General features: G+C 59.6%; 2 protein-coding genes across 2 annotated transcripts; one reads left to right on the top strand and one right to left on the bottom strand.

Moving 5' to 3' along the window:
- Positions 1–7038: 7038 nt before the first annotated feature.
- On the bottom strand, positions 7039–9936 carry LOC138120864 (signal-regulatory protein beta-1-like). The gene is made up of 5 exons (XM_069033914.1): positions 9859–9936; positions 8564–8920; positions 8237–8441; positions 7835–7874; positions 7039–7517 (listed from the first exon to the last, which is right to left on the bottom strand). The coding sequence occupies exons 1-5, from the start codon at positions 9908–9910 to the stop codon at positions 7389–7391; spliced, it is 783 nt and encodes a 260-aa protein (XP_068890015.1). The 5' UTR covers positions 9911–9936; the 3' UTR covers positions 7039–7388.
- Positions 9937–10493: 557 nt separating this feature from the next.
- On the top strand, positions 10494–12761 carry LOC138120961 (signal-regulatory protein beta-1-like). Its single transcript, XM_069034087.1, is given in 6 exon segments — positions 10494–10719; positions 11050–11406; positions 11617–11928; positions 12079–12413; positions 12472–12481; positions 12562–12761. Coding segments are annotated over 6 exon segments (1326 nt in total). The 5' UTR covers positions 10494–10607.
- The last annotated feature ends 168 nt before the right edge of the window (positions 12762–12929 follow it).

The raw sequence follows: 12929 nt of genomic DNA, 5'->3' as shown, positions 1-12929 counted from the left end.
AATCTTGCACCCTTTGTGCCAGTGGTTGCAAAACTGTGGGAGACATCTGTGCTGTCTGTCTGTGGCACGACTGGGCTCACCCCAGCTCTGATGGGCTCCAGAGCCACAGGAAGCCTTGGTGTCCATCCTGGGACCCTTTCTCAACCCCAGGAGCAGAAGTGCTGAGGAGGAGGAAGTGGCAGGGAGTGGGGGGAGGGCAGGCAGGGGCAGGCAGAGAGCTCCAGCCGTGCAGGGACATTTCAGAGCTGGTGTTAATCATTGATGGGCTCCTGGGAGCTGTTTGAACTAAAGCCTCCCTCCCCCCTCTAGAGAGGGAAGTTCTGCACCGTACTGGCTCATGGGGAGCCAGAACCCAGATCCTCCAGCACACAGCCAGCCCCACAGAGCGATGCTGGAGAAGACCTTGGTCTCCCCTTGGCGGTACCACCAGGACTGTGGTGGAGCTCAGAGCTCGGCCGAGGGGAGAGCGATATCATCTCAGTTTTCTAATGCCAGCTGTTTTTTTTTTTTTTCTGCATCCTCTCCAAGTTCTTTGTTGATTGCAAATCGTTATCATGAAAGCGCATCCGAAGCTGCAGCAGCAGATAACGCTGTGCTGCCGGGCCGGCGGCTGGAGCTCATCGAGGCTGCGCTGCCTGAGAGTCCTGCGGCAGCTGTGGATGGAAATAAAACTGCTAACGTGAGGGATTGATCATGTTCAGCCAGCTCAGCCCATTGCTTCCTGCTTGGCAGAGCCCTTGCTGTGAAGTGCTAAAATCCAGGCTTAGAGGTGGGATTTGTGCTGTGAGACCCTGGCACCTCAGCACTCACCCTGCTGGAGCCGGGGAGATGCCCCATGGAGGGCACATGAGGTGTAGGAGACCTGGTACAACCCCATGTCACCCTTTACTGCAAAGGGAGATGGTGTGTCTGGCAGTGGGAGCTTCACGGGGTCATTTGTGTCATCCGATGCCTCACGGTGGGAATGGCACAGCTGCTGGGATGCAGGGGGGATGCACCCCCTGAAACAGCCAGACCCAGCCCTTGGAAGAGGATGCTGACCAGCCCTCAGGGCCATTCCCAGCCCTGCTGCCAGGCTGTCCCTGTGGTCACTGTCCCCATGTTGTCCCCACAGCAGCCCCAAGGTTCTCGAGACCTGTTGTCTCTTTGTTGTGGCTCTGTTGAGACCAAACACATCCACCCACACTGCCTGACCCAGCGCTGCCAGCTCTGTGGGGCTGGGGTTACTCTGGCCCTGCTACTGGAGGCTGGATGGAGAAAAATGCTTCTCCAAGGGGGTTGTGTGGTTTGTCCTTTTTTTTTTTTTTTAAGTTGAAAGGCAACAAAAAGCGGGGGGATTAATTCTGGCAGGATCCACCATGCATCGCTCCAAGGGGCTGGCCCTGTTAAGGAGCTGCAAATCCGAGCTGCCAAGTGCTGCCATCCCGCTGGAGCCTTGGAGGGGCATCAGGGATTAAGAGGGTCTGTGTGATGTCTAACAGGTTTAGAAAACACTGCCTGGGATTATCCACTCGCGGTGGTGACCAGAGACCTCTGAGCCGCGGCAGACGCCGGCATCGGCTGATGTCTGCTGGCGGTGGGGGGGGGTCCTGCGTGCGGAAAACCTGCGTGTGCCTGTTTGCACTCGTGTGCACGTTCCCTCGTGTGCACACGCGTGGATGTGCAGCAGCGACGGCTCTGGGGCGAGCTGTAGGAGCGAATGGGGCTGGTGGCCCCCTGACACCGCGGGGGCTGAGCCGTGCCCGGCCCCCCGTGGCTGCCAGCCCTGTGCTGGGTCTGGGGTGCCAGAGGGGTGCTCCAGCCTTCGGTGTGCTGCAGCTCTGTAAGGGCAGCTCCTGACCGCCAGCGTTAATGATATCCACCCAATTAGCCCAGCCTAGCCTCAAGGATTAGCGGATGGAATCATCATCCCAAAGCGTAAGCAGTTAACGCCGCTAATTAGTCATCGCGTGAATCCCAGCCCAACCACAAACCGCAGCGGCCGCGGTAGCCGTGGGCAAGGGGTGATGCCCACCCAGCCGGGCTCCGGGAGACGGGAGCTGTTTACGGAGAATGTGCCGGGCTCGGGGATCCGTTATTTTTACACGTTGCCATAGCTACTGATACCATTATAAAATTAAGCCTGAACCATGTGGAAGAAATGGATCTGTCAGAAGGAATTATTTTCGGGAGCGCGCTGTGGGTCCGAGCACTGCCCACCCCAGGGCCGGCGGCGAGGGGCCGAGCCCCGCGGGGTGATAGGGGTCCCCGCTGGAGGCAGCTGCATCCTGCCCGCGGGCACGTCGCTGGAACGAGGCGCCGGGCAGGCTGCGGAGCTCCGGGATCGCCTGGAGACACCGGCGCCAGCTCAGCCCCTCCGGCCTGGCAGCATCGCTGGGCACGTCCAGGGTGAACAAAAGCCCGCTGAGAGGGAGCTTTCAACCCGCGCTGTGCTCCCTCCCGCAGCGCCTGCTTTCCCCCTTCTCCTGCCTCTCTCAATATTTTTCCTTTTCCCTGCACTTCTCTGCAGAGGGACACTTGTGCCGGGCTCGGGGCAGCCAGCGCTGGGGCCACGGCCAAGCACAGCCGCACTTTAAGGTCGCTCAGTGCTGGAAGGAGCAGGGAGCGCCAGGGACCCCACAACATCCTGCCCTCGGGACAGGGAGTTCCCCGAAGGGTTTCCCTACCTTGAGCTCTTCTCGCTGGACAAAACCACCTGGAGCATCCCCCCAGGAGCATGCACGGCTCACTTCGGGTACAATGTACATGTGGATGTTGGGAGGACCAGGACCACTCCAGAGCGACTCCAACAGCTGATCCAGCATGAAAAGCCCCGGGAACCCCAGTGCAGGACCCCCCTCCTATCCACCCTGGGACCCTCACTCAGGCACCGGCAGGACCCAGCACTGCAGCTTGATCCGCCCTCCCCGTGCCGGCTCCAGAGGGTGATTGTCCCTGAGCAATGTCCCGTCCAACACTGAAAGCACAAAGTGATTCTTTCTTAAGCACTGGATGTTCCTGCTTGTCTCACGGCCCTGGAAACCCCTCTTTAATCACTGCCAGAGCCTTGGCCTCACGGTGTCCCACAGTGAAGGACCTCATGGGCCAAAGGAGTGTTAGGCACAAAGGATGTGCATGACACTTCAATTTCAGTGCCTGCCCCCTCCCCCTGCGATTGAAGAGATGAGGAATGGTCATAGGGCAGCTCCCCATTCACCCCACACCCCTTCAGATCCAGGGATTTAATGAAAATTATTCCAGATTGGCCAGAGAGGTTCCCAGTAGCAATAACTGCAATAGCACAACCTCCTATTAGACACCAGAGAATCCACAGGGACAAGCAGCATCCTCCAAACACCTCCAGCTCTTCCCAACTTAAAGTCCTGGTCTGCAGCCTGGGTGTCCCAGTTTGCTTCGCGGGCATGGCTGGGAGTCCATCTCCTCCCTGAACATCCCTGTGTTCCGGTGTTGTGGGGTGGCTGCTCTGTACTCTGGCTGTCACTGGGGCTGTGCCTGGGGGCTGGAGATATCCCCGCTGTGCTGGCGAGAGCCCTCACTCTGTCGGGAACCCAGGAGGGGACAAGGCTGGCAGTGAGGCTGTGGCACAGAAACAGTTCCTATGACAACCCCAAATCCCAGACCTGTTTATCCCCTTTGGTGAAAATCCACAACAACCGTGAAACCAGGGAATAAGATTCAATAGTAAGACATGAAATAAATCAGGACCAGTGTAAAGCATGTCACCGTTGTACTCTGGCTTTGTTCATTTTCCACGGAAAAGCCTGAGAAACAGGGAGCTGCAAAGGGGTGAGCTAACAGGTTTGGAATTGGAGGGAGCAGGTTCCAACTGTGCAGCGTCCCAGGACTTCTCCCTCAGGTTCTCTTTTCTGGCAGGAGCCCAGCTCAGGGCAGCCAGCAGGAACAAGCAAGACCCATGAGACATTTCTGAGGGACAATCTAAGTATCTCCGAGACCCTCTCACTCCCTCCAACCCCCTCAAAGCACCCAGCTGCTCCTCCAGCTTCTCCTGCTGCTCACTGCTGCATCCTGGCACAATGTCCCCATGGCATTGCCTGGTCCCCTTGGCATCATGGGGTCCCTATGGCATCACAGGCTCCCCATGCCATCACTGGATGCCTGTGGCATCGTGGGGGCCCTGTGGCATTGGATGCTCTTAGACCTGTGCCTATTTGGGTGATGTTGATGTGGAAGGGGACTGGCCTGTCTCTCCCTGGGGATGGGCTTGTGGCCACCACAGTCTCACGGTAGCTAGGAGAGGGATGAGGACAGAGCAGGGGCAAAAGGGTGTCTTGAACAGACACAGTCACAAACCAGGCCCTTGGCTGGAGCTGCTGCCCTGTCAGACACCCGAGGAGACCAGCTGGAGCGATGACTGCTCCTGGAGACACAATATTCCCTGGGCACCCACCTCAGTGACAGACACTGCCACTGTGAAGTGTCTCTGCTTCTCATCACTGAGCTGGAGCACCCCAGGACAGGACACAAGGCATTTATTCCTGTCTCTCTCCTTTTCTCCTTGCCCAGCCCTGGCTTCAGCACAGCTCAGCATTGTCCCAGTCCCCACAAGTGCAGCCAGCCCTCTCCTCTCCCCCAGGACACGAAGGAGACACCTGCATCCCCCTGTTTCAGCCAGCCCATGCACTAACCGAGACCATGCTCTTCCTCGGCCTTAATTAAATCACTGCTCCCCTCCCCTTGCTGCCAGGACCAGCCCCTTCCATCAGCCACTCTCCAGGCTAATTGCTCTCTGTTACTCTGTGTTTTCTGCTGGAGGCTCATGCTCCCTGTCAGCTCCTGGAACAGCCCCACGCTTCCCACTCTGGCTCCCCGGCACACCATGGCACACACCACGGCACACACCACAGCACACACCACTGCCCGGCAGGCCCTGCCAGCCCACTCGCCTTGGCACCTCCAGGAGATGTTTCCCACTTCTCGGCATCAGGAGCGGATCAGATGCCAGGGCAGCCCCTGAGCATCCCCTGGCTGCCCAGAAACCCATCACAGTGCAGCCCAGATCAGCCTCCCCAGCCCTTTTCCTTGGCTTTGCCATTACGTGAGGTCCTGGCACCAGGCTCACACACCATGCCGAGGACCAGCCCAGCTAAACCTGGCACGGCACTGCCCCAGAGTGTCCATGCACAGCCCCAAACCTGCATGTCCTCTCCCCCCGGGACACCAACATTCCCAGCACCATCCAGGCACCACCTCAGCTCCGCACTAAAGTCCCCAGCTGTGGCAGGAGGAGCCTGGTGGGTGCCAGTCCCAACCCCAGCACTGCCCTGTGTCCCCCTCAGCCATGGCAGCTCCTGACCTCCCACATGCACCCACCGAGCGGGTCACTTATGGGATGTGACAGCCAGCAGCACCAGGAAAACAGCATGGATGAGCAGTGAATCCATGACCCCAGCACTGCCTGGTGCTGCCCCCCGAGCAAGGCTCTGCCCCCCGGCACGCTCCTACCTTGTGTCCGTGCCCAGGCGCTTGTTTGTGCTTTCACTGCAGGCACACCCCGGGCTGGTGGCTTAAAGGATTTTCCTTTAATAACCACCAAATCCCTCCCCTGGGCAGTAAGCTGCAGACCTGGGCCCTTTCCTAGGTGCAGAGCACTCTGCTGGGGCTCTGCTCACTCCCTGCTTTGCATATGCTCCTATCAAACTGGATTTCCCCCCTCCTGATTCAGCCCAGTGCTTAAAAAGCCCTAAATCCCCTTGAATTTCATTTCCCCTGGTCCTCGAGGTCTATCCCCGATTTTGGTCCCACCCACGTATTTTACATACTCGTGTTCACAGCCTTGATGTGAGATTTTCTGCCAGTTTTGGTTTTGTCCTGCACAGAGACCAGGCAACCCAAGTCCTGCTCAGAGCAGCCACTGCCTCAGCTGGGAAATGATCCATGGCTCCACTTGGGAAGCAATGCTGGGAGAGGCTTCATCCCAGCACCTCTACCCCACAGCCGCCCACTGAGGGAGCCAGGCTGAGACCAGGTGCTAGACCTCTGACCTGGCAAACTGACAACCAACTACCATACCCACAGGGTGCTGAGTGTTCCCAAGCTGTCCCTGAGAAAGAACTGAGCCCAAACTGTCCCCACTTCACACCCCCAGAGCTGGGGACTCTTACTCAGTTGTGCAAATGAATTTCCGTAGTGGCATTTCTCCCCCCCATGACAATTCTGTCCCCTCAAGGATCTCCCTGCCAGCCCCACTCCCCTGGGTCACACTGTCTTGTTTCACTTCTCTTTTCTCATCTCACAGAAAAAAAGTAGATAAAGCTGAAAACTGGCGACTGTATCAGCTTTCAAGGTCACAGGCAGTGGTGCTGGCAGCAGGTTCCTCTGCCTGGAAAGCCTGTTTTGGCCTCAGTTCCTCCTGCCAAGGGGGCTGCTGGAGCCACACGTGGTGGGAGCTCAGCTGCTACAGCTGGGGAGATGGGTGGTTGGGGGGCTGTATGTGGTGACTGGGTGTTGCTGGGGGCTGCAGCAGTGCCCAGTGTGGAGCGTGATCCGCAGCTTCCTGCCAGTGCCATCTCTGCCCTCTGGCTTCCTGCCACTGGCCCGCTCCCCTTGGAGGTGGGCACCGAACACGCGGGCACAAAGCAGGGAATGTGCATGGGGCAGATGTGCAGGAGCAGAAGATGTGCGTGAAGCGGATGTGCACAGACTGGCTGGGACTGGAGCCGGAGATGTGCACTGACCAGGGGAAGGGGCAGAAGGGCTGGCTGGTACCAGCTGCCCTGGCCTTAACAGCATCACAAGCCCCTTGAGGAGGGCAGGGAAAGGTGGGCGAGGGCTAGGCCTCAGCCTGGGGCAGCAGCACCAGGGGCTGTTCCTGAGACCTTCCCCCTGCCTGGCCAGGAGATGCAGGTTTCATGGGACTGGGCAGGTTCCCTGGCTGGGGCAGCTGCCTGGGGCAGGTGGGAGCTGCCCAGGGGGCTCAGCAGTAGCACAGGGGGGCTGTGGGGGGCACACACCCCCCCAGGACCCTGTGGGACAGGCACTATTGCTCTTGCTCTGAGCAAAGCAGGACTGGACAGCACGGCTCTTTGCTGGCTTTAATGAGGGTGGTGACAAGGTAACACAAATTATGGACCTGTTAGCTGGGAAAGGGCCAGTGGAGGCCCATGCTGGTGGATCCAGGCATGTGTGAGGTCCCCCTGGTGTCATCAACACCAAACAGCTTGCACAAGGCGGAGGTGCTTGGTCTCACGGTCTGATCCTGTGGTCGAGAGGGCTTCCAGATCCTGGGAGAACTCCCCTGAGTGGGGGGCATGGTGAGCTGAGCTGAGACTGGGGTGTGCCATGCAAACAGCTCCACTTCTTTACTGTGCCCTGCAGAAACGTCCTTGCTTCCTCCTCCTCCTGGCCATGCAGGGCAGCAGTGCCACGCGTCACTTGGCAGCTACCCTGAGGCTGGCATATTCAGTGGGGGCTGTGCCCGAGCTCCTGCTGCGCCGCGGGGCCGGGGGCAGGGGCTGCAGGTCGGCGTAGTGGATGTCGTTCTCCTCCCTGCTGCTCTGCTGCAAAAGTGCACACAAATGGGGAATGCTGCCGCAAGGAAAAGCTTGCAAAAACAACCCTAAACCATAGAACGTCCTGAGTTGGAAGTGACCCACGAGGATCACCGAGACCACCTCCTGGCCCTGCACAGGACAACAGGTTCAAGCCAGGCTGGTGATGCCACAGCTGCAGAGGTGGCCCCGTGCTATGGTGCAGAGTGTGCAGGGACCACATGCAGGCAGCTGCTGCCCACCCTGGCCCCAGAGTCTTGCAGAGCTCCTGCAAGCTGGGGCATCAGCATGGGATGTGTTCCCCCAAACTCACAGCTCACTCTTACCTGGCTGGGCAGGTGGGAGCTCTCTCTATCCAGGACTTCACTGTTAGGGGAAGGATAAGGATGGCCATTAGAACTAAAGGAAGCCGAGTCCCCACCCACCCAGCACAGCCCTCAATTCCCCTCCTGAATTTCAGCAGGATGCCCCTGTTGAAGGAAGAGAGTAGGGACCAAGTGCTGTCTGCATGTCTGGGCTGGGCTCAGACACATGGTGAGGGGCTGCAGGGAGCTCCCTGCCGTGTGCTTCCATGAAATGCAGAGAGAAGCAACAGAACTGTGAACCTGTGAGTAAAGGACTTTTTCTGCGGCAAATTTCTGCTCCAGACAGGAAAGCCAAGATAAAGCAGGTGGATAAGACAGTTTACTCATTTAAGAGTGCAGAAGGAAGAGGTGTTGAATACAAACCTGGGGGTGCCAGGGGTCCCTGCACAGCACTGCAGAGGGACAGATGAGAAGCTGCCCACGGCCACTGTCCCAGCTGGGCACGGGCTGCCCGCCCTGCCTTGGCGCTTCCTCCTGTACATGCAAAGGGCAACAAAGAGGCCGAGGAGGAGGAGGAGGAAGCAGAGCACCACAGCTGCAGCCACCACGCCAGGAACCAGGGCTGTCTCTGTGGAGACAGAGGCAGAGCAGAGGGTGGTGGGTGTGGGGCAGAGCAGGACCTTGCCGTGGGCAGGGTGGGAGCTGTGGGATGGGGTTCCTGGGAGCAGCGTCCCGCTGGGCTGCACTCACCACGCACAGATACTTCTGTGCCACTTCCATGCCGAAACATTTCCTCTTTCCCAGTGCTCTCCTGGATGAACTTCACGCAATAATAGGTGCCAACATAATTGGGCTGAAAGTTCCTGATGTGAATGGTGAAGTCTGTGTTGGACCCAACCACTGCTCTCGTCACATGGGGTAAGGAGGCCCCTGTCTGGTCATAGACGGTCTCGTTCCCACTGCCCAAGTCCTTCAGCCACCTCACAGGACCAGGGTCAGCGAGTCTAGACATGGTGCAGTTCAGGGTGAGCATCTCCCCCACAGCCACTGACACCTTCTTCTGAGGCTGCTGCAGCTCAAAGCCCTGAGCCACCTGGGCACCCACACCTGGGCAGAGACAGGAGGGTTCAGGGATGAGTGATGGGGCGAGGCAAGGGCTGCCTCACAGGCAGAGAAGCCCCAGTATCCCCCAATTCACAGCTGAGAGACACCCTGGGATGTGGCAGAGACAACCTGCAGGCACCAGGAGGGAGGAAACCCGATTCAAGATGAACAAGGGGCAAATCTCAAAAATGAGCAGGCTGCCCAGAGCAGTGGTGGAATCACCACCCCTGGAGGGATTTAAATGACATGTAGATGTGGCACTTGGGGACCTGGCTTAGTGGTGGCCTTGGCAGTGCTAGGTTAATGATTGGACACGAGGATCTCAGAGGGCTTTTGCAACCCAAACAGTTCTGTGATTCTATGATTTGATAAATCCACATCCTGTTCTGTCATTTGCAGGAGGTGCTGCAGCTGCCTGGAGGCCAGAGAGGTGCAGAGGGAGCCTAGGGGAACTCCTGGCAGGAAAAGCTCCTGAGTGCTGTTAAACATTAACACCCTGGCTCTGTTCCACACCAGCCAGGATCACTGGGGCTCTGCGAGGAATTGGGGTTCACAGCCAGGAGCCTGCCAGGAGCCTGCCAGGAGCCAGTGTTCTGGGCAGGGATGTGCAGCCCTGTAGGCCAGCGCAGCTTCCCAACCCCTCCGTGTCCCAAAACCCCTCCTGCCTCCCAAAACCCCTCCAGTTTCCAAACCTCTCCTGCCCAAAGCCCCCCATACGTTCGGCAGCGGCTCGGCGGAGCTCGACTCGGCTCTGCCTATCCCGGTGCCGGGGATGCTCTGCACCCCCGGGGACGGTTTGACACCAAAAGGTGGTCGGGGAAAGGACCATCCTCCGCCCCCCCCAGCGGTGTTTATCTTTGCCGTCCACTCGCATTAATGGCCAGGGACAGACGGGGCAGGGGAGCTCCGAGAGGCTCTGGGGGGCCCCACTTCCGACTCACCCAAGAGCTGCCGCTGCACGGGGCTTGGCCGCGGAGCTGCTGCCGTGGCCATCGGTTCTGCCCAAACTTCGGGAAGGAAAAGGGGAAGCGGGACAGGAAATGGAGGCGAGCGGGTGGTTAACGCTTTGGTGTCTGCCCGGGGCGGGCGGGGGGCGGCAGAGGCGCCGGGCATCACCCCCCGGCGGGCATCACCCCGCCGAGACCCCGCTGGCATCGCTCCCGGGCCGCCGGGCGCCGAGGGGCTGCTCTGGGCTCGGGACGGGGAGCGGCTCTGCGTCCTCCCCGGTTCGGTGAGGGGCAGGAGCACCGGGGCTTCGGGATGTGGGACGCTCGGTGTATCCCGAGCCCTGGTCTGCACCACCGACCCATGAGAGACAGCATCCTGCACCCTGATCCTGCTGGCAAGGGCTGGGCGTCCCCCGGCACCTCAGGGTGCTGAGCCATAGGCTGGCCACGTGTGTGTGTGTGTGCCGGATCGGGGGCCCCTCTCGCTGACTGCTCAGCGCTGGTGGCCGTGGCCGGGGCACACATCTGAGGGGAAAGTGGGGTGGACATCGTCATTATGGACCAGCCTTGTGACAGGAGATGATGTGGACATTGAGAAACAAATGGGATGTGATTGCATGGGGGAACTGGGCTGGTAGTGGCTCCTTTCCTTCCCGTTTCCTGGGTGAGAGCCCAAGCACCCCTCTAAGCTAGGCCCAGTCCAGCTGAGCCAGCTGAGCCCAGTCCAGCAGAGTCCAACAGAGATGAATCCAGCGGAGCAAAGCCCAGCCCAAGATGTGGGAATACCCATGGCTCCAGTGATGCAGGAACTGCCTCTCATGTGCCTGATGCTGCTCCTGCTCTGCAGAGACCCGGGTAAGTGGGGCCTGCACAGCCCCATCACACAGCCCCATGCACACTTTCCCACGCTGCTGGCCTGGCAGTCCTTCCCTGTGCCTGTGGGTATCCAGGGATCTCCTCTCGATGCCTCCCTTCCAGCTTGCTTTTATCTCCAGATGAGGAGTTCAGTTTACTCCAGCAAGAGTCTGGGCCCTCCTCATCCTGCAGTCCCCAGCAGCCTGGGGGACAAGTGACAGGAATATCTCTCTGTCCCCTGGCTCAGAGCCAGGGTCTAATGATGCCTTGTGCTGTGCCCCAGCCCTGGGGCCCCTTGTCAATTGCAAACCTTTCTGTTGCTGTGCCTAGGTGTGGGTGCCCAGGTGAATCAGAACTTCAAGCTGCACCAGCCCCAGGACAAGGTGCTGGTGACAGCGGGAGAGACGCTCACCCTGAACTGCACCATATCCGGACTTGCTGAACTGGGTCCTATGAGGTGGCTGAAGGGCTTGGGCAGTGGGAACAAGATGGTCTATGACCAGACAGGAGCCTCCTTACCCCATGTAATGAGAGCAGTGGTTGGGTCCAACACAGACTTCACCATCCACATCAGGAACATTCAGCCTGAGGACATGGGCACCTACTACTGCGTGAAGTTTGTCAGGGGAGTCACTGGTGTGGAGGAGGTGTTTCAGCGTGGAAGTGGCACAGAGGTGTCTGTGCAAGGTGAGTGGGGCTCCCAGAGCAGCTCCTGCTGGGAACCAGCCCAGCGGGGTCTGCTCAGGCTGGGCAGGGATGTGGAAGGGCTCGGGGGCTGCCCCAGGAGAGGATCCCGTGGGCCATCGCCGTGCCCTTGTAGGAGACCCTGCTCCTGGCAGGGCCAGGGCTGGGCAGGGGGCAGAGCGTGGCCTGATGGCCCCGTGCTTCTCCCCACAGCCAAACCCAGCCCCCCGCTCGTGTCCGGGCCTGAGCAGAGAGCGATGCCGGGGCAGTCGGTGCCTTTCACCTGCACGACTGGAGGGTTCTTTCCCAAAGAAATTGGGGTGAAATGGTTCAAGAACAAGGACCCCATGATGGCTCAGCTGCCTCAGGTCACCGAATGGCCGGTGAAATCCTACAACGTGTCCAGCACAGTGATGGTGACCCTGCAGAAGGACGATGTCCGCTCGCAGCTCATCTGTGAGGTGCAGCACTCCACGCTGCCGGCCCCGCTGCGTGGGACGTACCAGCTCAGCAGGACCCTGCGAGGTGAGGGCTGGGGGACTCACACTGGGGTGTCCCGCTCCTGTGGGGCTGGAGGCCCTGGGAGGAGGACAGGGGATCCTGGGGCAGGGACAGGGCGCCCTGTGGGCAGCAGAGCTGGAGATGCCAAACACCAAGCTCTGCCTCTCTTCCCAGTTCCCCCCAGTGTGGAAGTGCGTGCTGAGCCGAGCCCCGTCGAGGTGAACAAGACCGTGACCTTCACCTGCCACATGAAGGAGTTTTACCCGGCAAATATGTCTGTTTCCTGGCTGGAGAACGGGGTTGAGATAAAGGTGGAGAACATCTCCCGGCCATCGGAGCTGCCCCGGGGCTTGTTCGAGCTGAGACGCCAGGTGGAGGTGCAAGCGACAGAGGAGAAAAACGGGTCCACGATCACCTGCGTGGTGGTGCACGATGCCCAGGCCCCTGTCAACTACTCAGCCATCCTGTGGATCTCCAACCCGGCACAGGTCCCAGATGGATAAGGGTGCGTCAGAGCTGCTGGGACGGGGTGCCTGCCAGGGCAGCTGTGTGGTGTCACCCTCTGAGGAAGCTCAAAGTCCCAGGAAAGGCTCCCTGCTGTGGGTTGGGATGCCTGTCCCTGAGCCCTGGTCGCTCACATCCTCTGTCCCATTGCAGGTGCGAACCTTCTGTCCAGCCTTGTCCTCCTGTGGATTTGTATCCTGCTGGAGAAGGGGCTCCTCGGTGGTCTCCTGTTCTTCCTCTTCAAACGCATGAAGAGAAGAGCACAGGGGCTGTTGCCCTATCCTGCTCCGTCTCAGTCCCTGCCTCCTCGAGCCGGGTCCCAGGGCTTGGCCACCGCCAGCAGTGTCATGTGAACGTGGAAATAAACGAATGCAGAGGCTGCTGCGCGCTGCTCCGTGTCACCAGTCCCGGCCCTGCCTGTGGCCTTACACCCGCCCTGCTCTGGGGCTCGGTGCTGCCCATCCCGGTTCCCGGTGCCCGGTGCCCGGTGGTGCCCGGTGCCCGGTGGTGCCCGGTGTGGT

Source organism: Aphelocoma coerulescens, chromosome 20 (genome assembly GCF_041296385.1).
Source record: "Aphelocoma coerulescens isolate FSJ_1873_10779 chromosome 20, UR_Acoe_1.0, whole genome shotgun sequence".
In the NCBI taxonomy this organism is placed as follows: domain Eukaryota; kingdom Metazoa; phylum Chordata; class Aves; order Passeriformes; family Corvidae; genus Aphelocoma; species Aphelocoma coerulescens.
Note: the sequence above shows the minus strand (reverse complement) of the source record. Positions and strands in the feature narration are given on the sequence as shown.